Raw genomic sequence first — 23,132 nt, forward strand, 5'->3', positions numbered from 1 at the left:
TGTATGTTTAGTCATTCTGATTAGAGGGTAACCACAACTGCATGTATTTTAAAGAGTTTAGAATAGGTTTAGAATAGTATAAAATGGCTCCTCACTTTCCAACTTCTACTCCCAAAGTGCCCTAAGTTTACCTACTGTCAAAATATTTATCAGGGCACAAGCGAAACAGCTAAATACATTACTTTGAAAAAATTACAGTACAGATCATTGGTAGATATGTTTTTATTATTTCATATGATTGTAAGTTGACATATAGAATTGATTTTCCCACTTTTTTTCTAAATAAAATTCCAAAATGCTGTTATCCTCTCATAATTCTAAAAAAAATTGCAAAATATTAATTAGAAGAATTAAGGCTGGAAATGGTTTTCATGAGAAATTCTAGATAGTTTTATATAATAGTGGAACTGTTTTTATTGCTAACATTCTCAAGTTTAAAATAGACCCATTTCCTAATAAAATCTCTTACATTGTCACAATGAATTTCTTGAGTATAAAGCAGTTCTTTTGCTGTTAGATGAATGTTCACAAGGATTTCTACCAAGTGAGATTTACTTTTAAGTAAGAATTGAGATGTATCTAGAAAGTTCTATATTTGATGTAATTTGTTTTAGAACTTCCTAAAAAGGTAAAGTGGATAAAAATTACTTGATTAGAAAATATTGAATTACAACAGCACACAAAATAGCAACTAGTGCAAATCCTATCACAAGGATTAGAATAAATGTATCATCACTCATCTCCATTCTGGGCTTTTCTTCTTTCTCTTCACTGGGGCTGTTTCCCCCCTTTCCTTCACTGCCTTTTCCAGGCCCTGGATGTTGCTTATGTGTGGAGAAAAGAGTGCTGGGGCTATATGGTCCCCAGAGCTCTTGTATCCCATCAGAAGTGTGGTATTGGCATCCAGCACAGACCTTGAAGCGATAATGTGAATTTGTGACAAATTTGGAAAAGGAGAATGAAGTGTTTGGTCCTTTGTAAATCTAAAGAAAATTGAGACAAAGTGAAAATTATATTGTTTTGCCATAATATGGTATAGTTTTTGACAAGAAAAATATGAATTAACCCATTCATCTCATAAATATGTTCACAGCAAAAATAAAATAAAATTACTCTTACAGTCTATAATATCATGAGGACTCAGGACTGCTCACATAATTTTGTCCAGTGTAAGAAATAACAAAGACTTATAATTGTTAAAATTTAATTTCATTTGGTTTTGAAGGAGTTGTGCATGTGGTCAGTGAAACCTAGAAATATCAAATCATTCAGTCTTGATATATTAATTAAGTGAATAAGCAAATTGTTCCAAAATAAGTAATATGTACATAAAACTTTAGGGAAAAGGTAGGTCTTTTGGATAAGATTTCATTACTTTAAACGTTCTAAAAGGATATCTTATTCCACAACAAGAGCTCAATCCCAAGTAGAATATAAAATTATAAAATTTTAAAGACTAAATTTGCAAGAATTTACCAGGTCAGTTCCTTTATCAGTGATGATTTGAAGGTTGTAAACAATTGGATCTCCTTTTATTGGCTCCAGAGACTCCCATTTGACCTCACAAGTATTACTATTCACATGCTGTAATTTAGGTGCTAGGAAAAGAGAATTCTAGTTTAGAGGTTTTCATTTTTCCTAGGTGACCTTGAAGATGTTGAAATCTGATACAATTTCCCATGATTAAAAGGCAGTCTGTATAGGCTTAATCTAAGAAATATATATAGTCCTTATTGTAAAGTCTTTTGCACTACCATTAGAAATCTTAATGATTGTAATAAAAATTTTAACAACTTAAAACTATCAATTAATAATATGTGTTGTGACTGGAGTCCCAGGAAGGAATGGCTGTGAATGGGGCTGGAAATCAGCTTTGCCTAAAATCAGAAGTGATTTTAAAAGAAGAAAATGAGACTTGTAGGGAAGATGGCGGCATAGGAGGATTCTGGGCTCACCTCATCCTGCTGATCACTTAGATTCCACCCACATCTGCCTAAATAACCCAGAAAGCTGCCAGAAGACTGGCAGAATGGATTCTCAGGAGTCAAGCGTAGACAAGAGGCCCACAGAAGAGGCTGAAATCCCAAAGGGAACCAGTTCCTGACACTGAACTTGCTTGCACCATGCAAACACCCAATTCTGTGCTTCTGTGGATCCATCCCTCCAACAGGTCTACCTCCCTCCTGGTGCTGCAGGGCCCCTCCCACAGGGACCACCAACTGCAAAGCGATCTCAGTCTACCCCTCCTGTCCCTGTGTACCTTACAGATCCACCCTGGCTAATATACCAGATCCCATCAAAGCAGCAGCACAAGCCTGGCAATGTGCAAGTAGCCCAGACAGGGGCCACACCACTCCACAGTGAGTCCTGACCCTGGGAGAGGGGAAGATAAGACACATACCAGTCTGACTGTGGCCCCAGTAGTGAGCTGGGGACAGACATCAGGTCTGACTGTGGCCCTGCCCACCAACACAAGTTACTCCAGACAGTACAGGGGAAGTGCCCTGCAGTTTGGCGCCACCCCAGGACTACCCAAAATGACAAAACAGAGGAATTCTCCTCAAAAGAAACTCCAGGAAGTAGTGACAGCTAACAAATTGATCAAAAACGATTTAAACAATATAATGGAACAAGGGTTTATAATAATAGTCATAAAATTAATCACTGGGCTTGAAAAAAGCATAGAGGACAGCAGAGAATCTATTACTACAGAGATCAAGGGACTAAGATATAGTCATGAGGAGCTAAAAAATGCTATAAATGAGGTATAAAATAAAATGGAGGCAGCCATAGCACGGATTGAAGAGGCAGAGGAGAGAATAGGCGAATTAGAAGATAAAATTATGGAAAAAGAGGAACCTGAGAAAAAGAGAGATAAAAAAATCCAGGAGTATGAGGTGGAATTAGAGAACTAAGTGATCAATCAAACAGAACAATATCTGTATAATAGGAATTCCAGAAAAGGAAGAGAGAGGGAAAGGGGTAGAAGGTGTACTTGAACAAATAGCTGAGAACTTCCCTGATCTGGGGAAGGAAACAGGCATTGATTTCCAAGAGGCACATAGAACTCCCTTCAGACGTAACTTGAATCGATCTTATGCACGATATATCATAGTGAAACTGGCAAAATACAAGCATAAAGAGAAAATTCTGAAAGCAGCTAGGGATAAACAGGCTCTGACTTATAAAGGGTGACCCATAAGACTACTGGCAGACCTATCTACTGAAACTTGGCAGGCCAGAGAGGAATGGCAGGAAATCTTCAATGTGATAAACAGAAAAAATATGCAGCCAAGAATCCTTTACCAGCAAGTCTGCCATTCAGAATAGAAGGAGAGATAAAGGTCATCCCAAACAACAAAAACTGAAGGAATTCATCACCACTAAACCAGCCCTACAAGAGATCCTAAGGGGGATTCTGTGAGTGAAATGTTGCAAGGACCACAAAGTACCAGAGACATCACTACAAGCATGAAACCTACAGACATCACAAGGACTCTAAACCCATATCTTTCAAAAATAACAATGAGTGTAAATGGACTAAATGCTCCAACCAAGAGACATAGGGTATCAGAATGGATAAAAACCAAGACCCATCTATTTGCTGTCTACGAGAGACTCATTTTAGACCTCAGGACACCTGCAGATTGAAAGTGAGGGTGTGGAGAACTATCTATCATGCTACTGGAAGTCAAAAGAAAGCTGGAGTAGCCATACTTATATCAGACAAACTAGACTTTAAATTAAAGGCTGTAACAAGAGATGAAGAAGGGCATTATATACTAATTACAGGCACTATCCATCAGGAAGAGCTAACAATTATAAGTGTCTATGTGCCAAATACGGGAGCCCTCAAATATATAAAACAATCACAAACATAAGCAACCTTATTGATAAGAATGTGGTAACTGCAGGGGACTTTAATATCCCACTTACAACAATGGATAGATCATCTAGACACATGGTCAATAAAGAAACAAGGGCCCTGAATGATACATTGGATCAGATGGACTTGACAGATATATTTAGAATTCTGCATCTCAAAGCAACAGAATATACTTTCTTCTCGAGTGCACGTGGAACATTCTCCAAGATAGATCACATACTGGGTCACAAAACAGCCCTTCATAAGTATAAAAGAATTGAGATCATACCATGCACGCTTTCAGACCACAATGCTATGAAGCTTGAAATCAACCACAGGAAAAAGTCTGGAAAAACTCCAAGAGTATGGAGGTTAAAGAACACCCTACTAAGGCCCTTGTCTGAGCTATGAAGCTAAAGGTCTCATTCCTGCAACTACATATTTTTGCAGAGTTCAGGTAATCCTAACAGTTATTTCAATGTAAACAAGAGAACAGTTATTAACCTATGCTACCCACATCCATAATACTGGCACCATTTCCAGTGTAGTGAATAGAAGGGAGTCACAGAATTCCAAATGTTAAATATTCCTCATGTTCAGCAACATCATTCTGAGCTTCTTCATCTGGCATTTAAAGCCCCCCATAATCTGGAACCTACTTTTATTCCAACTTGATCTGCCATTATGTTTTCTACAGTTCTGTTTCCCAAATTACCTTGAACTTAACAATCACCTGAAATGCTTGTTTAAAATAGATTCCTACACTTCCACTCAGACCTACTGAATCAAAATTTCTAATCCAGTGACTTGTTAATCCATAAAATTAAAAAGCACTGTAAGTGATAATTATCATTAATTAGGAAAAATGTCAGAAACCATTTCAAACAAACAAGTCTATTCTACCACCACCCCAAGTATGCCTCGTACATTTGCTCATACCTTGTTTTTTGCCTGTCTTGTCCCATAAAACCAAGCTTTTGCATGAATGCTTCCCTGAAAACCGTAGCTAGAAGTGATTTCTTTCTCCTCTGAATTACCATAATTGTAAGACTCATAACTTTAAGATTAGGGGAGACAATCCAAATTTATAATGATCTTATTTATTGTTCCTATCAACTTAAGTCATCAAATCCTAGGAGCCCTAATACTAAGAATCTAAGTTCCATCTCCCAAATTGTCTTCAGCACTGGAAGTAATTTTTTAAAATCCGTTGTTAACTTTTTGGGTGTCTATATTTTTTGTTGGAAAAATGCTCTTACAATATATATTTATTAGTGAGGAGGCCACTGTGGTTGTCCAAAGGATGGGTGAATTTATGAATATTAAGGATGCTACAATGGGAATTCCGGGACATTAATGGATTTGAAACATATTAGAGAGGTAAAAATCAACGGAATAGGATCCTGCCAAGACAGAGTGTCCCCATACCTCCCAGACCCTCCCTTTTGTAACTAAAAAATCTGAACATAACACAACAAACAGCACAGGAAGACTCTGAATGGTGGAAAGAAAGAAAAATGTAGAAAGGCAAAGATCCTAAGACCTCATAACTTGAGAAAGAATACAGTAGTGAGCCCCCTGCTAGACTTATCTCCTCACACATGTCCCAGAAAGGGTATGGGAGAAGCCTCCAACTCAAAATTGCAAACAGGAACAGACAGGAAAAAAACCTCCAGAAAAAGCCTGCTTCCCCTCAACAAAGTGACTAGGAAAATGCTAGCCTAATCACAGAAAATCTCTTAAGTAATTCCCACCTTACTCCAGCCAAAAATCAATTGAAAAAGCACACACACTCCTCTCCTTCTTCACCCCTGAAGTTTCAACAGGCAGAGTGGGAAGTTGACCATCCAACCCACCCCAGAAACAACAAGGAACATGCTCCAATTTCCCTACCAAGTGGTTTCAGTTTCAGCAGGGCCAAGCATGGAATTGATCTTTCATTCCTTGCATATCAAAAGCAGGCAGTGCTCTGCTCCCATTCCCCTGTCAACTGGTGTCAGTAATGGCCAAGTAGGGATCTTAAGATCTTCCATACCTCTCTGATGGAAGCAGGAGGCAGTAATATAATCCCTTTGAAGGGTTAGTATTGGCAAACTGAACCTCCGCCACCCTCAACCAGCAGCAATAGACTGACCAAGACTGATATAATTCAGGCTAGTCAGCACTCTACTTTCTTCCTACTCCTGTGTCAATAAGACCTAGTGAGAAGTTTAACCTAAATTTCCACCTACCAGCACTAAGACTGAATAACAATTTGGGAAATAGAGCTGGTCAACACTCATATTCCTCCTTCACCTGCTATCAGCAGGGTCTGCTGGAGAGCTCAGCCTTTATCTCTACTCAGCATCAAAGATGCAAATCTAGGTGGTGAGAGGCTATATTACTTGGCACCCCACTCCCCCATTCCCTTCCCATGGTGTCATTTAGACCCTACTGGGAACTGAGACCCTACTGGGAACTGAGTTTCCACCTCCACCCTACAGGAACACAGAGATGTTAGTCAGATCTCCATTTCCCCCTTCGTGGTATCATCAGGAACCTGTGGGGGGCTGAGCTTAGTCCACACTCAGAGACAGTAATACAGTACAAATAGTTGCTGTACTTCTGTTAGAAAGGTTTCAAAAACGTGTAGATAGGAGAGGAATTTCCACCTTACCCAACTTTGCACTATACTTCTAAGGGATACTGCTTACTATGATAATGATTAAATATAACCCAGACTCTTATAATATAATATTTAAAATGTCTAGAATAATCATTTGTTATAATGAGGACCAGGGAAATCAGAACCTGAATGATGAAAACAATCAAAAACAATTAATTCATCTGTGATGAATCAGAAATTTGAAGTATCTGATAAGGATTTAAGTAACCATCAAAAAATGCTTCAACAAGCAATTATGAGATACCTTGTAATAAATTAAAAAAATATTAAAAATCTCAACAAAGAAATAAAATATATAAAAGAGATAAAAATTTATAGAAAAGAACCAAATGGAAATTATAGAACTGAAATAGATAATAACAAAAATAAAAACCTTACTGTATGGGTTCAACAGTAGAGTGGAGATGACAGAAGATAGAATCTGTGAACTTGAAGGCAGATTAATAAAATCTTGAATACATAAAAGATTTTAAAAGAAAAAAAATTGAACAAGGTTTCAGGGACATATGAAAAAATAACAAAAGAGATAATAGTCATATCATTAAACTCCCAGAAGGAGAGAAGAAAAAGAGTGTGAATTAAAAAATTGCCCAAAGAAATAATGAAAACTTCCCAATTTGGGGGAGAACATAAGCCAAAATATTAAAAAAACAGAATATCTAAAATAGGATAAATGTGAAGAAGTCCACACCACCAAAACAATTCATAATTAAACTTCTGAAAAAAAAACAAAGAAAAAATCTTGAAAGCACACAGAAATGGTGCATTACTTATAGGTGAAAATCAATTCAAATGACAAATATATCTCTTTTGAAACCATTTTAATAAGTTGCATAACATTTTTCAAGTACTGAAAGAAAACTGTCAACTACAAACTATATTAGGCAAAAAATATCCTTCAGGAATGAAAATATAAAGACACTCTCAGATAAAGAAAAACTAAGAATTTGTTGCCAGTAACACTCCCAATTAAAATTGGTTACAAAAAGCACTCTTTAAAAAAAAAGGAAATGATAACAAAAGAAGGCTTAGAACTTCAGAAAAGCAATGACATTGGGATTCTGGTCCAAGTTGGTGACACAAAAGACTCCTGAAATCATCTCCTCCCACAGATACACTGAAACCACAGTTACATATACAATTTCCTCTGAAAGAAATCCAGAAAATAGCTGAGTGACTCATAAACACCAGGCAAATGAGAGAAAAACCACATCAAAATTGGTAAGAAAGGCTGAGATACACTCTCAGTATAAACTCCACACCAGCACAGCAACATACAATGGGGGAGGAAACACAAATGCCAACATCTCCGTGAGGAATCAAGATTTTGGACCCAACATCTAGTATGCCAGGTTTGAAAACTTCCACCTAACAGACAGGGCTCTAAAAAGACCTACCCTTTTTTTTTTCCTTCCCCTCCCCCATGGGTTTCTGTAAGTTTCTCAGGATCCACATAAGAGTGAAAACATATGGTGTCTGTCTTTCTCTGTATGGCTTATTTCACTTAGCGTCAAAAAAAAAAAAAAAAAAGGTTAGAGTGGGAGAGAGCCAAAGCATAAGAGACTCTTAAAAACTGAGAACAAACTGAGGGTTGATGGGGGATGGGAGGGAGGGGAGGGGGGTGATGGGTATTGAGGAGGGCACCTTTTGGGATGAGCACTGGGTGTTGTATGGAAACCAGTTTGACAATAAATTTCATATATTGAAAAAAAAAAATAAAATAAAATAAAATAAAATAAAATAAAATAAAATAAAATAAAAATAAAACGACCTATCCTGAAATCCAATGGGGGCATGCATCCATGAGACCCACAACACTAACCAAACAAAGAAGCAGTCTTAATTGGCTTGTTAGGACTCACACTGGCTATTCCCTCAGGTCTCAGTGCAGAGGTAGTAGAAACACCCATCTCCCAGCCTTTCCCTGAAAAAGGGCCTAATTGAATAGTTTTAAGGCTGTAACCTGAGGGTCAGGCTCCTAATTTAGCACACATCTAAGGGATGACTGAAATCTCCCTCTGCCACACTCCAGGTCACCAGTATCTCCTTGAAAGGAGCTTGTGCACATGTATGGCACCCCAGCATTTTGGTTGCAACCCAGAGGATGCAACTATTGATTTCCTGGCTTTCATGACCAGTGAAACTTGGTAGGTTTCAGAATACTGTATCAAACAAAGAAACAGTTCTTTACTGGCTATAACCCAAGATCTCAGTACAGAGGCACAAGTTAGAAATACTCATCTCCCAGTCTTTCCCTGAAAAAGACTGTTTTGCCTATCATAGAAGCTATAGCTGAGGGTCCAGCTTCCAATAAGCTCAAATTAAGTGCTAACTGGTATCCATCCTTTTCGGACACTGACAGATATTGGCAACAACTTCAACTACTGGAACCACTAAGAACAAAGATGCTAGCTTGCAAAATCACTAAGGTTTGAGAGAAAACTAAGAGCTAGGACGAGGCCAAATGATAATGTTCATACCCTACACAAGGCTACTCCTTCAAGATTGTGGGAGAAGTAGATGTTTTATATATTGCACAGAAAGTCAGGTAAAATGGGGAAACAATATGTTCCAAACAAAATAATAAGACAAAACTCCAGAAACAGCTTTTAATTAAATGGAGACAAGAGATTTACCTGATAAAGAGTTCAAAACAGTGGTCATAAAGATGCCCTCTAGATCAGGAGAACAGTGCATGGATAAAGTGAAAATTTCAACAAAGAGATAGAAAGTTAAAAAGTACCAAGGAGATATCACATAGGTGAAGAATATAAAAACTGACATGAAAAATTCAATAAAAGTGCTGAACAGCAGACAAGATCAAGTGTTAGAAAGGATCAGCAAATCTGAAGACAGGGCAGTGGAACTCATCCACCATAGAAGCAAAAATATGAAAAAGACAGGACTTATGGGATACCATAAAGCAAATAAATATATGCATAATAGAGATCCCCAAAGGAAAACAGAAAGGGGAAGAAAGTTTAGTCAAAGAAACAGTAGCTAAAAACGCTATAAACTGGGGAGGAAACAGCCATCCAGATCCAAGAAGCCCAGAAAGTCCAACTAAGATAATCCAAAAAAGACCCATATCCAGACACATAATTAAATTGTAAAAAGTTAAAGACAAGGAAAAAATCTTAAAAAGAGCAAAAGAAAAACAACTTGTTACATGCAAGAGAACCCCCCATAAAAGTATCAGCAGATTTTTCAGCAGAAACTTTGCAAGACAGAAGGGAGTGGCATGATATATTCATAGAGCTGAAAGAAAAAAACTTCCAACCAGGAATACTCTACCCAGAAAAGTTGTTCTTCAGAATTAGAAAGATCAAGTATTTCCCAGACAAGCAAAACCTGAAGGAGTTCATTACCAACAGACTGGTCCTACAAAAAATGTTAAAGGGACTTTTAAAACTGAATGAAAGGACACTAACTAGTAATAGGAAAACATGAAACTATAAATCTCACTGGTTAAGGTAATTATATAGTTAAATTCTGAATACTATAATGTAATGGTGGTGGGTAAGACATGTATAAATCTATTATGAATGTTAAAAGATGAAAGTACTAAAAACAGTTTCAAAAATTTAATGGATACATAAAATTAAAAGATTTAAATTGTGCCATCAAAGACATAAAATGGGGGGGTACAGAAAAAATACATATCTTTAGTACACACTTAAATTTAAGTTGCTGTCAGCTTAAAATAAACTGTTATAAATATGCTTTATATAAGCCTGGAGGTAATCACAAAGCAAGAACCTATAATAGATACACAGGAGATAAAGAGAATAATCTAAGGATATGACTGTAGAAAATTATCAAATCACAAAGAAAGCAAGAGAAGAAAAAAGAAACAAGAGAATTCTGGCAAAACAGCCAGAAAACAATGAACAAAATGGCAGTAGTAAGCCCAAACCTATAAATAATTACTTTAAATGTAAATGGATTCAATTCTACAATCAAAAGGCACAGAGTGTCTGATAAAATAAGGCCCAGCTATATAATGTCTATAAGTGATTTGCTTCAGCTTTAAAGACACACACAAACTGAAGGTGAAGGGATGGGAAAAGATATTCCATGCAAAAGGAAATCAAAAGAAGGCAGGGGTAGATATACATATATTAGACAAAATAGACTTTCAGCCAATTGTTAATAAGAGACAGATAAGGTTACTATACAGTGAAAAATGGCTCAATCCATTACAATATCATTTGTAAATATTAATGAACCCAACACAAAGCACCTAAATATATAAGGCAAATGCTAACAGACCTAAGGGAGAAATAAACAACAATGCAATAACAGTAGAAAACTTTAATATTCCATGTTCAACAATGGATAGATAGATTGCCGAAACAGAAAATTAGTAAGGAAACATGGGACTTAACCTGCATGTTAGACCAGATGGACTTAACAGACGTTTATAAAACATTCTATATAACAGTGGCATACACATTCTTCTCAAGCACATATGGAATACTCTCAAGGACAGATCATATGTTATGTCGCAAAAAAAGCCTTAATAAATTTAAGAAGATTGAAATGATATCAAGTATCTTTTCCAACCACAGTGGTATGGAACTAGAAATTAATTGCAAGAAGAAAATTGGAAAATTCACAAATATGTGGAGATTAAACCACATACCACTGAATAGCCAATAGGTCAAAGAAGAAATAAAAAGAGAAATAAAAAAAATATCTTGAGACAAATGAAAATGTAAATACAACATACAAAAATTTAATAGGATGCAGCAAAAGCTCTAAGAGAGAACTTCATAGTGATAAATGCCTACAATAAAGAAAAAGAAAGAGCTCAAATAAACTAAATTTACACCTTAAAGAAAGCAAACTAAACAAACTAAAAAAAGAAAACAAACTAAGCCTAGTATAATAATGAAATCACAAAATGAACTAACAGTAAACTAGTAAAAGAAATGAAATAACAAAGATCAGAGCGGAAATGAATAGAGACTAAAAAGAAAATAGAAATCAACAAAACTAAGACTTGGATGTTTTTCTTAAAGATAAACAAAATAGACAAACATTTATCTAAACTTACCAAGAAAATAAGAATAAGGATTCAAATAAACAAAACTAGAAATGAAAGAGGAGACTTTACAACAGATGCCATAGAAATACAAAGCATCATAAGAGTTTACTATGAATAATTACATGCCAAGTTGAAAAACGTAGAAGAAATAGATATGTTCCTGGAAACATACAATCTACTCCAACTGAATCATGAATAAATAGATAATATGAACAGATCAATAATGAATAAGGAAATTGAATCAATAATAAAAAAACCTCCCAATAAAGAAAAGTCCAGGACCTGACAGCATTACTAGTGAATTATACCAAACACTTAAAGAACTAATAGCAATTCTCAAACTCTTTCAAAAAATAGGAGAGAATACTTCACAACTCATTTTATGAGGTCAGCAGTATGATACTATACCAGACAAAAACAGTACAATAAAACTACAGGCCAATATCCCTGAGAAACATAGATGAGAAACAAAAAATCCTCAAAATAGTAGCAAACCAAATTCAACAATACGTTAAGTGTATAATGCACTATGATCAAGTAGAATTTATTCCAGGAATTCAAGGATGGTTCAACATCTGCAAATCAATCAATGTGATATACCACATTAATGAAATGAGGGATAAAAGTCATATGATCAAAAAAATCATATGATCCTCTCAATAGATGTAGAAAAAGCATTTGACAAAATTATACATCCATTCAAAATAAAAAATACTTTCAACAAACTGCTTATGGAGGAAATATACCCCAACGTAATAAGGCCAGATAAGACGAGCTCACAGCTAACATTATTCTCAATGGTACAAAGCTGAAAATTTTTCCACCAAGATCAGTTACAAGACAAGGATGCCAACTCTTGTTACTTTTTAGTCAGCGTAGTCCAAGGAGTACTAGCCAGAGAAATTGGGGAAGAAAAGGAAAAGGCATCCAAATCGTAAAGAAAGAAGTAAAACCATCCCTATTTTCAGATGATACATTATATGGAGAACATTCTAAGGACTCCACCAAAAAATTGTTAGAAATCATAATTGAATCCAGTAAAGTTACAGCATACAAAATGAATATACAAAAATCGATTGTGTTTCTATACACTAATAACAAACAATATGAAAGAGGGAGTAAGAAGACAATCCCATTTATGATTGTATCAAAAAGAATAAAATACTTAGGAATAAATTTAGCCAACGTGAAAGATTTACTGAAACTATATAAGACATTGTTGAAAGAAACTGAAGAAGACACGATTAAATGGAAAGATATTCTGTACTCATGGATTAGAAGAATTAACATTGTTAAAATATCCATAACTATCACAGAATCTATAGATTCAATGCAACCCCTATGAAAATTCTAGTGACATTTTTCACATCAATAAAGTAAACAATTCTAAAATTTCTATGGAACCACAAAAGACTCCAAATAACCAAAGAAATCCTGACAAAGAACAAAGGAGAGGCATCATACTTCCTCCTATCAAACTATATTACAAAGGTATAGTAATCTAAACAGTATGGTTTTAGCATAGAAACAGATACATAAATCAATGGAACAGAATAAAGACCCAAGAAATAAACAGGATATGTGGTCAGTTAATTTATGTCAAAGGAGCCAGGAATATATAAAAGGAAATGGATTATCTCCTCTAAATGGTAAATTGGGCAGCCATGTGCAAAGAATGAAACTGAACCACTATCTTACATCATACACAAAAATCAGTAAAAAATGAGTTAATGGCTTCAACATAAGAAATGAAACTATAAAAATCCTAGGAGAAAACATACGGGGTAGGCCTCTTGACATTAGTTGTGGCAATGATATTTTGGATTTGACACCAAAAGCAAAGGAACCAAAAACAAAAATAAATAAGTGGGACTACATCAAACTAAAATCCTTCAGCACAGCAAAGTAAACATCCAAAAAGTTAGAAGGCAACCTATAGAATGGGAGAAAATATTTGCAAATCATATATCTGATAAAGGGTTACTATCATAAACATATGAGGAACTCATACAATTCAATAGCAAAAAAAACTAATAATTCAATTTAAAACTTAGTAGAGTACAAGAATAGACATATTTCCAAAGAAAACATACAAATACCCAACAGGTACATGAAAAGATGATCAACATGACTAAACATCAGAGAAATGCAAACAAAAACTACATGTGATATTAACTCACACCTGTCAGAATGGCAGTCATCACCCTTTTTTTTGTATTTTAATTCCAATGTACCTAACATACAGTGTTATATTAGTTTCAGCTGTACAATATAATAATTCAACAATTCCATACATCACCCAGTACTCATCACAACAAGTGTATTCTTTAATCCCCATCATCTATTTAACTCATCCTCCCACCCCCTTCCCATCTGGTAATGAAAAGTTTGCTCTCTATAGTTATAGTCTATTAGTTTCTTTCTCTCTCATTTTTTCCTCTCATTTTTTTTTCTTAAATTCTACATATGCATGAAATCATGTCATATTTGTCTTTCTCTCACAGACTTATTTCACTTAGCATTATACTCTCTAGCTCCATCCATGTCACTGCAAATGGCAAGATTTCTCATTCTTTTTTTCCTGGCTGAATAATGAGCCTATAAATATATATATATACCACATCTTTTTTTAATGTTTATTTATTTTGAGAGAGATAGAGTGCAAGTGGGGGAGGGGCAGAGAGAGGGAGGGAAACAGAATCCCAAACAGGATCTGCACTGCCAGCTCAGAGGCCAATGTGGGGCTCCAACTCACAAACTACGAGATCATGACCTGAGCCAAAATCAAGAGTAGGACACTGAACCAACAGAGCCACCAAGGCACCCCATACATACCACATCTTTACCATTCATCTATTGGTGGATACTTGGGTTTCTTACATAATTTGGCTATGTTAAATAATACTGCAGTACACAAAGGGGTGCATGTATCACTTTGAATTGTGTTTTTGTCTTTTGGGGGTAAATACCCAGTAGTGTGATTACTGGACTGTAGGGAAGTTCTATTTTTAACATTATGAGGAGCCTCCATACTACTTTTCACCGTGACTACACCAGTTTGCATTCCCACCAGCAGTGCTAGCAGGTTCCATTTTCTCCACATCCTAGCCAATGTTTGTTGTTTATGATTTTAATCATTCTGACAGGTGTGAGGTGATATCTCACTGTAGTTTTTTTTCATCACTGAAGTTTTGACTTGCATTTTTCCCTGATGTCTAGTAATGTTGAACATCTTTTTGTGTGTCTGTAATACATTTGAACGTCTTTTTTGCAGAAGTGTCTGTTCATATCTTCTTTCCATTTTTTACATGTTTATTTTGAGAGAGTGTGTGTGCAAGCAGGGAAGGAGCAAAGAGGGAGGGAGAGAGAGAAACCCAAGAAGACTCCACACTGCATGGAGCCCAATGCAGGGCTCAATCTCACAAACCATGAGATCATGACCTGAGTTGAAATCAAGAGTTGGACACTTAGCCAACTGAGGCACCCAGGTGCCCCTCCACTCCCACTTTTAATTTGATTATTTGATTTTGGGGCATGGAGCTGTACCTGTTCTTTATATATTTTGGATACTAACCCTTTTTCAGATATATCATTTGAAAATATCTTCTCCTATTCAGTAGGTTGACTTTTAGTTTTATGGATTGTATCTTTCATATACAGAAGGGTGTTATTTTGCTGTAGTTCCACGAGTTTATTTTTGTATTTATTTCCCTCGCCTCAGGAGATATATCCAGAAAAAATATTTGATGGCCAATATTAAAGACATTTATGCCTATGCCTCCTTCTAGGATTTTTATGGTTTCAGGTCTCATATCTAGGTCTTTAATCCGTTTTTAGTTTATTTTTGTGTATGGTGTTAGAAAGTGGTCCAGTTTCACTGTTTTGTATGTAGCTGTTCAGTGTTCCCAACACCATTTGTTGAAGAGATGGTCTTTTTTCCCATTGAATATTCTTTCCTGCTTTGCTAAAGATGGATCATATAATTGTGGTTTCATTTCTGAGTTTTCCTTTCTGTTGCATTGGTCTGTGAGTCTATTTTTGTGCCAGTACCATACTGTTTTGATTACTATACCTTTGTAATATAACTTGAAGCCCAGAGTTGTGATGCCTCCAGCTATGCTTTTTTTTTTCTCTCCAAAATTGCTTTGGCTATTCAGGATCTTTTGTGATACCATAAAAATTTTAGAATAGTTTATTCTAGTTATGTGAAAAATGCCCTTGGTAGTTTGAAAGGGATTGCATTAAATCTGTAGATTGCTTTGGGTAGCATAGACATTATAATAATATTTGTTCTTCCAGTCCATGAGCATAGAATGTCTTTCCATTTCTTTGTGACATCCTCAAATTCTTTCAACAATTTTTTATAGTCTTCAGAGTTCAGCTCCCTCATACCTTTCATTAGGTTCATTTCTAGGTATCTTGTTTTTTTGTTGTAATTGTAAATTGGATTGTTTGCTTCATCTTTTTCTACTGCTTTATTACTGGTGTATAGAATACAGATTTCTGTACATTCATTTTGTATCCTACAAATGGGAGTCTTTTGGGTTTTCAATACATAGTATGATGTCATGTGCAAATGGTGAAATTTTTACTTCTTCCTTACCAATCTGTATGCCATTTATTTTTGTTGTTATTGTCTAATTGCTGTGCCTAGGACTTCCAGTAGTATGTTGAATTAAAGTGCTGAGAGTGGACATCCTTGTCTTGTTCCTGACCTTAGGGGAAAAGCTCTGAATTTTTCCCCAGTGAGTATGATGTTAGCTGAGTGTTTTTCATATATGACCTTTATTATGTTGAGGTATATTTCCTCTAAACCTACTTGCTTGAGGGTTTTTATCATTAATGAATGATGTACTTTGTGAAATGCTTTTTCTTCCTCCATTAAAATGATCATGTGTTTTTAATATTTTCTCTTATTGATGTGATGTATTACATTGATTAATTTGCAAATACTGAACCACCCTTGCATCCCGAGAATAAATCCCACTTGATTGTGGTGAATGATTTTTAAATGCATTGTTAGATTCAGTTTGCTAGTATTTCGTTGAGAATCTTTGCATCTATGTACATCAGAGATACTGGCCCGTAGCTCATTCTGTGCTGTCTTTATCTGGTTTTGGCAGGTGATAGTGGCCTCGTAGAATGAATTTGGAAGCTTTCCTTCTTCTATTTTTTGGAATAGTTTGAGAAGAATAGGTATTAACTTTTCCCTAAATGTTTGCTATAATTCATTTATGAAGCCATCTCGTCTTGGACTTTTCTTTATTGGGGTTTTTTGATTATTGACTCAGTGTCTTTGCTGTTAATTGTTCTGTGCAAATTTTCTATTTCTTCCTGCTTCAGTTTTTGTAGGTTATATATTTCTAGGAACTTATCCATTTCTTCTAGGTGGACCAATTTGTTGACATATAGCTTTTCATAATATTCATTGACAATTGCCTGTTATTTCTGTCGTGTTGGTTATTTCTCCTCTTTCATTTGTGATTTTAAGTTCCCTCTCTCTTTTCTCTCTCTCTCTCTCTCTCTCTCTCTCTCTCTCTCTCTCAATAAGTCTGACTAGAAATTTACTGATTTTGTTGATCATTTCAAAGAACCAGCTCCTGATTTTATTGATCTGTTCTATTTTTTTTACTTTATATATCATTTATTTCTACACTGATCTTATTATTTCCTTCCTTCTGCTGTTTTGAGTTTTGTTTGTTCTTCTTTTCTAGCTCCTTTAACAGTAAGATTAGGTTGTTTGAGATTTTTCTTGATTTCTGAGTGGGAAGGAAAGACAAAAAGTGACAAACACTAGAAAAGAAGAGAGAAAATCTCTAGAAATGATAAAACCAGTAATAAAATGGCACTAAATACATATCTATCAATAATTATGCTAAATGTAAATGGACTGAACACTCTACTCAAAAGATATAGGGTGTCATAATGGATAAAAAACAAGACCCATCTATATGCTGCCTACAAGTGACTCAGTTTAGACCTACAGACACCTGCAGATTGAAAGTGAGGGGTGGAGAAACATTTATCATGCAAATGGACATCAAAAGAAAGCTAGAGCAGTAATACTTATATCAGACAAACTATATTTTAAACCAAATATAGTAACAAGAGATAAGGAAGGGCACTATATCATAATAAAGGGGGTTATCCAATAAGAAGATCTAACATTTGTAAATATTTATGCCAACAGCTTGGGAGCACCCAAATATATAAAATAGCTAATAACAAACATGAAGGAACTCAGGAACTCATTGGTAATATACAATAATAGTAGGGGACATTAACACCCTACTTACATCATTGGACAGACTATCTAAACAGAAAATCAACAAGGAAACAATGGCTTTGAATGACACAGTGGACCAGATTGACTTAACAGATATATTCAGAACATTACATCCTAAAGCAGCAGAATACACATTGTTCTCAAGTGCACATGGAATATTTTCCGGAATAGAATACATACTAGGTCACAAATCAGGCTTCAACCATTACAAAACATTTGAGATCATACCATGCATATTTCCAACCACAACACGTGAAACTTGAAGTCAACAACAAGAAAAAATTTGGAAAGACCACAAATATATGGAGGTTAAAGAACATGCTACTAAAGAATGAAGGAGTCAACCAGTAAATCAAAGAAGAAATTTTAAAAATACATGGGAACAAATTCAAACGAAAACACAATGATTCAAAACCATTGGGATGCAGCAAAAGTAGTCACAAGAGGGATATATAGCAATACAGGCCAACCTCAAGAACCAAGAAACATCTCAAATAAACAACCTAACCTTACACCCAAAGGTGCTAGAAAAAGAACATAAACAAAGCCTAAAGCCAGATGAATAAGTCAAATAACAAATATTAGAGTAAAAATAAATGTTATAGAAACAAATAAAAAAAAACAGAATAGATCAATGAAACCAGGAGCTGGTTCTTTGAAAAATTTAATAAAATTGATTAAGCCCTAGCCAACTGTATCAAAAAGAAAAAAGACCACAGGGCGCCTGGGTGGCTTAGTCGGTTAAGCATCCGACTTCGGCTCAGGTCATGATCTCACGGTCCGTGAGTTCGAGCCCCGCATCGGGCTCTGTGCTGACAGCTCAGAGCCTGGAGCCTGCTTCAGATTCTGTGTCTCCCTCTGTCTCTGACCCTCCCCCGTTCATACTCTGTCTCTCTCTGTCTCAAAAATAAATAAACATTAAAAAAAATAAAAAAAAGAAAAAAGACCATAATCAGTAAAATCACCAATGAGAAAGGAAAAATAACCAACACCACAGAACTACAAACAATTATAAGAGAATATAATGAAAAATTATATGCCAACAAATTGGACAACCTGCACAAAATGGATAAATTCCTAGATACACATAAGCTACCAAAACTGAAACAGAAATAAATAAAAAACTTGAACAGGTCAATACCCAGCAATGAAAGTGAATCAGTAATCAAAAAACTCCCAACAAACAAAACTCCAAGACCAGGTGTCTTCACAGGGGAATTCTACCAGACATTTAAAGAACAGTTCATATCTATTATTCACAAACTATTCTAAAAATAATAGAAATTGAAGGAAAACCTCCAAACTCATACTATGAGGCCAGCATTATCCTGATGCCAAAACCCTACAGGGATTCCACTAAAAAAGCAAACTACAAGCCAATATCCCTTATGAACATGGATGTACAAATTCTTAACAAATACTAGCATATTGAACCCAACAGTGCATTAAAAGATCATTCACCATGATCAAGTGCGATTTATTGCTGAGTTGCAAGGGTGGTTCAATATTCACAAATCACTTAATGTGATACACCACATTAAAAAAAACGGGATAAGAACAATATGAACAATAGATGCAGAAAAAGCATTTGACAAAGTACAGCATCAATTCTTTTTTTTTTTTTTAGTTTTTTTAAGTTTATTTATTTTGAGAGAGAGAGTGCAAACAGGGTAGGGGCAGAAAGATAAGGGGATACAGAATCTGAAGCAGGTTCCAGGCTCTGAGCTGTCAGCACAGAGTCCGATGCAGGGCTCGAACTCATGAACCATCAGATCATTACCTGAGCCAAAGTCAAACACTTAACTAAGTCACTCAGGTGCCTTGTATCCATTCTTGCTTAAAAAAAAAAGGAAAAAAAAACTTCAACAAAGTAGGGATAGATGGAACATACCTCAACAAAATAAAGGCCATATATTAAAAAACTCATAGCTAGTATCATCTTCAATGGGGAATAACTGAGAGCTTTTCTTCCATGGTCAGGAACAAAACAGGTGTCCACTCTCACCACTTTTATCTAACATAGTACTGGAAGTCCTAGCCTCAGCAATCAGACAACACAAAGAAATAAAAAGCATCTAAATTGGCAAGGAAGAAGTCAAACTTTCACTATTTGCAGATGACATGATACTATATATAGAAAACTCAAAAGACTCCACAAAAATATTGCTAGAACTGATATAGGAAACTCAGCCAAAATGAAATAGACATCTGAATATCCCTATAGCCATTAAAGAAGTTGAATTCATAACTAAAAAGCCCCTGAAAGAGAAATCTGCAGGTCAAGATAGTTTCACTGGAGAATTCCACATAGTCTTTAAAGAAAAAGTAACACCAATTTAAAATAATATTTTCCAGAAAATAAAAGATGAGAGAGTTACCAATTCCTTTTATGAGGAAAGTATCACCCTAAAACCAAAATCAAAGAGTGTAGAAAAAACCCCAAAAACCAATAACTCATTTAGATGCAAGAAACCCTCAACAAAATAATGGCATATCAAATCCAGCACTGTACAAAAAGAATTATACACCAAGACCAAGTGGGATTTATTTCAGCTATGCAACCCTAGTTTGAAATTGAAAAACCAATGTAACTTTTTATACAAACAGGGTGGAGATGAAAAATCATATGATCATATTAATTGACACAGAAAACACATTTAACAAAATCCAACACCCATTAGTGATGAAAAAATCTCATAAAGTTAGGAATAGATGGGGACTTCCTCAACTTATACAGAGCATCTACAAAAAAACCTACAGCTAACATCCTATGTACCAGTGATTTCCTCCAAAAACAAAGCAAAGATGTCAGCTCTAATCAGTCTTAATCTTAATTCAGCCATTGCAATAAGGTGAGTAAAGGAAATAAAAGGCATACATGTTAGAAAGGAAGAAATAAAACTACTTATTTTGCAGATAATATGATTATCTACATAGACCACCACCCGGAATGTACAAAAATCTCCTAGAACTAATATGTGAGGTCAGCAAGGTTGCAGGACACAAGATCAACACCCCAAAACAACCCACATTTCTATTTACTAACAACAAACATGTATAAACAGACATTTAAAACACAATACCATTATACTCTTTAGCTCCATCCATGTCATTGCAAATTGCTAGAGAGTATAACGCTAAGTGAAACAAGTTAGTTAAAAAAAATACCATATGTTTTCCTTCATATGTAGTATTTAAGAAATAAAATAAAAGAGCAAAGGGAAAAAAAGAGAGAAAAACAAAGAAGCAGACTCTTAACTATGGAAAACAAAACTTATGCTTACCAGAGGGGAGGGGATGGGTTTATGGGTTAAATAGGTGATGAGGACTGAAGAGTGCACTTTTTGTGATGAGCACCAGGTGATGTATGGAATTGTTGAATCACTATATTGTGCACTTGAAACTATTATAACACTGTATGTTAACTGTACTGGAATTTGAAATAAGAATAAATAAATACATACATACATACATCATATATACATATACAAATACATAAATAAATACATAAATAAAGTATGTATTTAAAAACACAGTACCACTTACCATCACTTCTAAGAAAATATTTAGGTATAAATCCAACAAAACATATACTGTACATGTATGCTGAAAATTGCATAATGCTAATTAATCAAGAAAGACCTAAATAACTAAAGAGACATACCATGTTCATAGATGGGAAGACTAAATATAGTAGAGATGTCAGTTTTCCCCAAGAAGATTTATAAGTTTAATGTAATTTCTATGGAAATCTCAGCATGTTTATTTATAGATATGTGCAATCTCATTCTAACTTTCATTTGGAAAGTCACCAGACCTAGAAAAATCAATCTTGAAAGAGAAAAAGAAGGTGGACAAAACCACTCTACTTAATGTTAAAGCTTACATTTAACTACAGTAATCAAGACAGTGTAGTATTAGTGGAGGGAAAGATACATAAGTCAATGAAACAGAATAGAGGACCCAGAGAGAGGAAGTATGGAAGATGGCAGCGTAGGAGGACACTGGGCTCACCTCGTCCTGCTGACTGCTGAGATTCCACCCACATCGACCTAAATAACCCAGGAAACCACCGGCAGACTAGCAGAATGTACTCTCTGGAGCCAAGCATAAACAAGAGGCCCACGGAAGAGGGTAGGAAGGGTAGAGAGGCAGTGCGTGCTACACGGACTGGCAGAAGGGAGCCAGGGCGGTGGAGGGGCAGTGTGCCGGGCAAGGCAGAGCCCCCGGAGTCTGGCTTCCAAAAGCAGAGGGGCCGGACTGTGTGAGTTCTGACAGCCAGCAGGACTTAACATCTGGAATGTTAAAAGTCGACAACTCTGCTCTCAGAGAGCAGTGAGGGTGAGAGGATGCTGGGAGGGAGAGTTGTTGAGCCCAGGAAGACAGAGTTCAGCTGCCAAAATTCCAAAGGGAACTAGTTCCTGTCACTGAACTTGCTTGCACCATGCACACGCCCAATGCTGTGCTTCTGTAGATCCACCCCTCCAACAGCCCTGCCTACTCCTGGTGCTGCAGGGCCCCTCCGCAGGGGACCACCAATGGCAAAGCTAGCTAAGCCTACCCCTCCGGCCCCTGTGCACCTTGCAGATCATCCCCGGCTAATACGCCCTTGGGCAGATCTCCTCGAAGCAGCACCACAAGCCTGGCAGTGTGCAAGCAGCCCAGACAGGAGCCACACCACTCCACAGTGAGTCCTGACCCTGGGAGAGGGGAAGATAAGGTACACACCAGTCTGACTGTGGACCCCGCAGTGGGCTGGGGACAGACATCGGGTCTGGCTGAAGCCCCGCCCACCAACAGAAGTTTCTCCGGACAGCACAAGGGAAGTGCCCTGCAGTTGGGAGCTACCACAGGGACTAGCCAAAATGACAAAACGGAAGAATTCTCCTCAAAAGACACTCCGGGAAGTAGCGACAGCTAACGAATTGATCAAAACCAATTTAGGCAATATAATGGAACAAGAATTTAGAACAATAGCCATAAAATTAATCGCTGGGCTAGAAAAAAGCATAGAGGACAGCAGAGAATCTACTACAAAGATCAAGGGACTAAGAAACAGTCTTGAGAAACTAAAAAATTCTATAAATGAGGTGCAAAATAAAATGGAGGCGGCCATAGCACGGATTGAAGAGGCAGATGAGAGAATAGGTGAATTAGAGGATAAAATTATGGAAAAAGAGGAACCTGAGAAAAAGAGAGATAAAAAAAATCCAGGAGTATGAGGGGAGAATTAGAGCACTAAGTGATGCAATCAAACGGAACAATA

The 23,132-nt window shown here is 36.1% G+C and overlaps 1 protein-coding gene across 1 annotated transcript; it reads right to left on the reverse strand.

Moving 5' to 3' along the window:
- Positions 1-413: 413 nt before the first annotated feature.
- Positions 414-21,914, reverse strand: LOC124509261 (fibronectin type III domain containing protein 3C1-like). Its single transcript, XM_047075794.1, has 3 exons — positions 21,881-21,914; positions 1,477-1,598; positions 414-983 (listed from the first exon to the last, which is right to left on the reverse strand). The coding sequence occupies exons 1-3, from the start codon at positions 21,912-21,914 to the stop codon at positions 645-647; spliced, it is 495 nt and encodes a 164-aa protein (XP_046931750.1). The 3' UTR covers positions 414-644.
- Positions 21,915-23,132: the final 1,218 nt, after the last annotated feature.

The sequence above is a fragment of the Lynx rufus genome, unplaced genomic scaffold (assembly GCF_022079265.1).
Source record: "Lynx rufus isolate CCGP_SWC_20201006 ecotype Redwood Valley unplaced genomic scaffold, mLynRuf1.p SCAF_14, whole genome shotgun sequence".
Lineage (NCBI taxonomy): Eukaryota > Metazoa > Chordata > Mammalia > Carnivora > Felidae > Lynx > Lynx rufus.

Coding starts and splice junctions, on each gene's coding strand:
- LOC124509261 (XM_047075794.1), bottom strand. CDS start 21,914: ATGTGGGTGGAATCTCAGCAGTCAGCAGGACGAG. Junction 1,599..21,880: donor TCAGCAGTCAGCAGGACGAG/GTGAGCCCAGTG, acceptor CTCTTTTCCTAG/CACCTAAATTACAGCATGTG. Junction 984..1,476: donor CTGATAAAGGAACTGACCTG/GTAAATTCTTGC, acceptor AATTTTCTTTAG/ATTTACAAAGGACCAAACAC.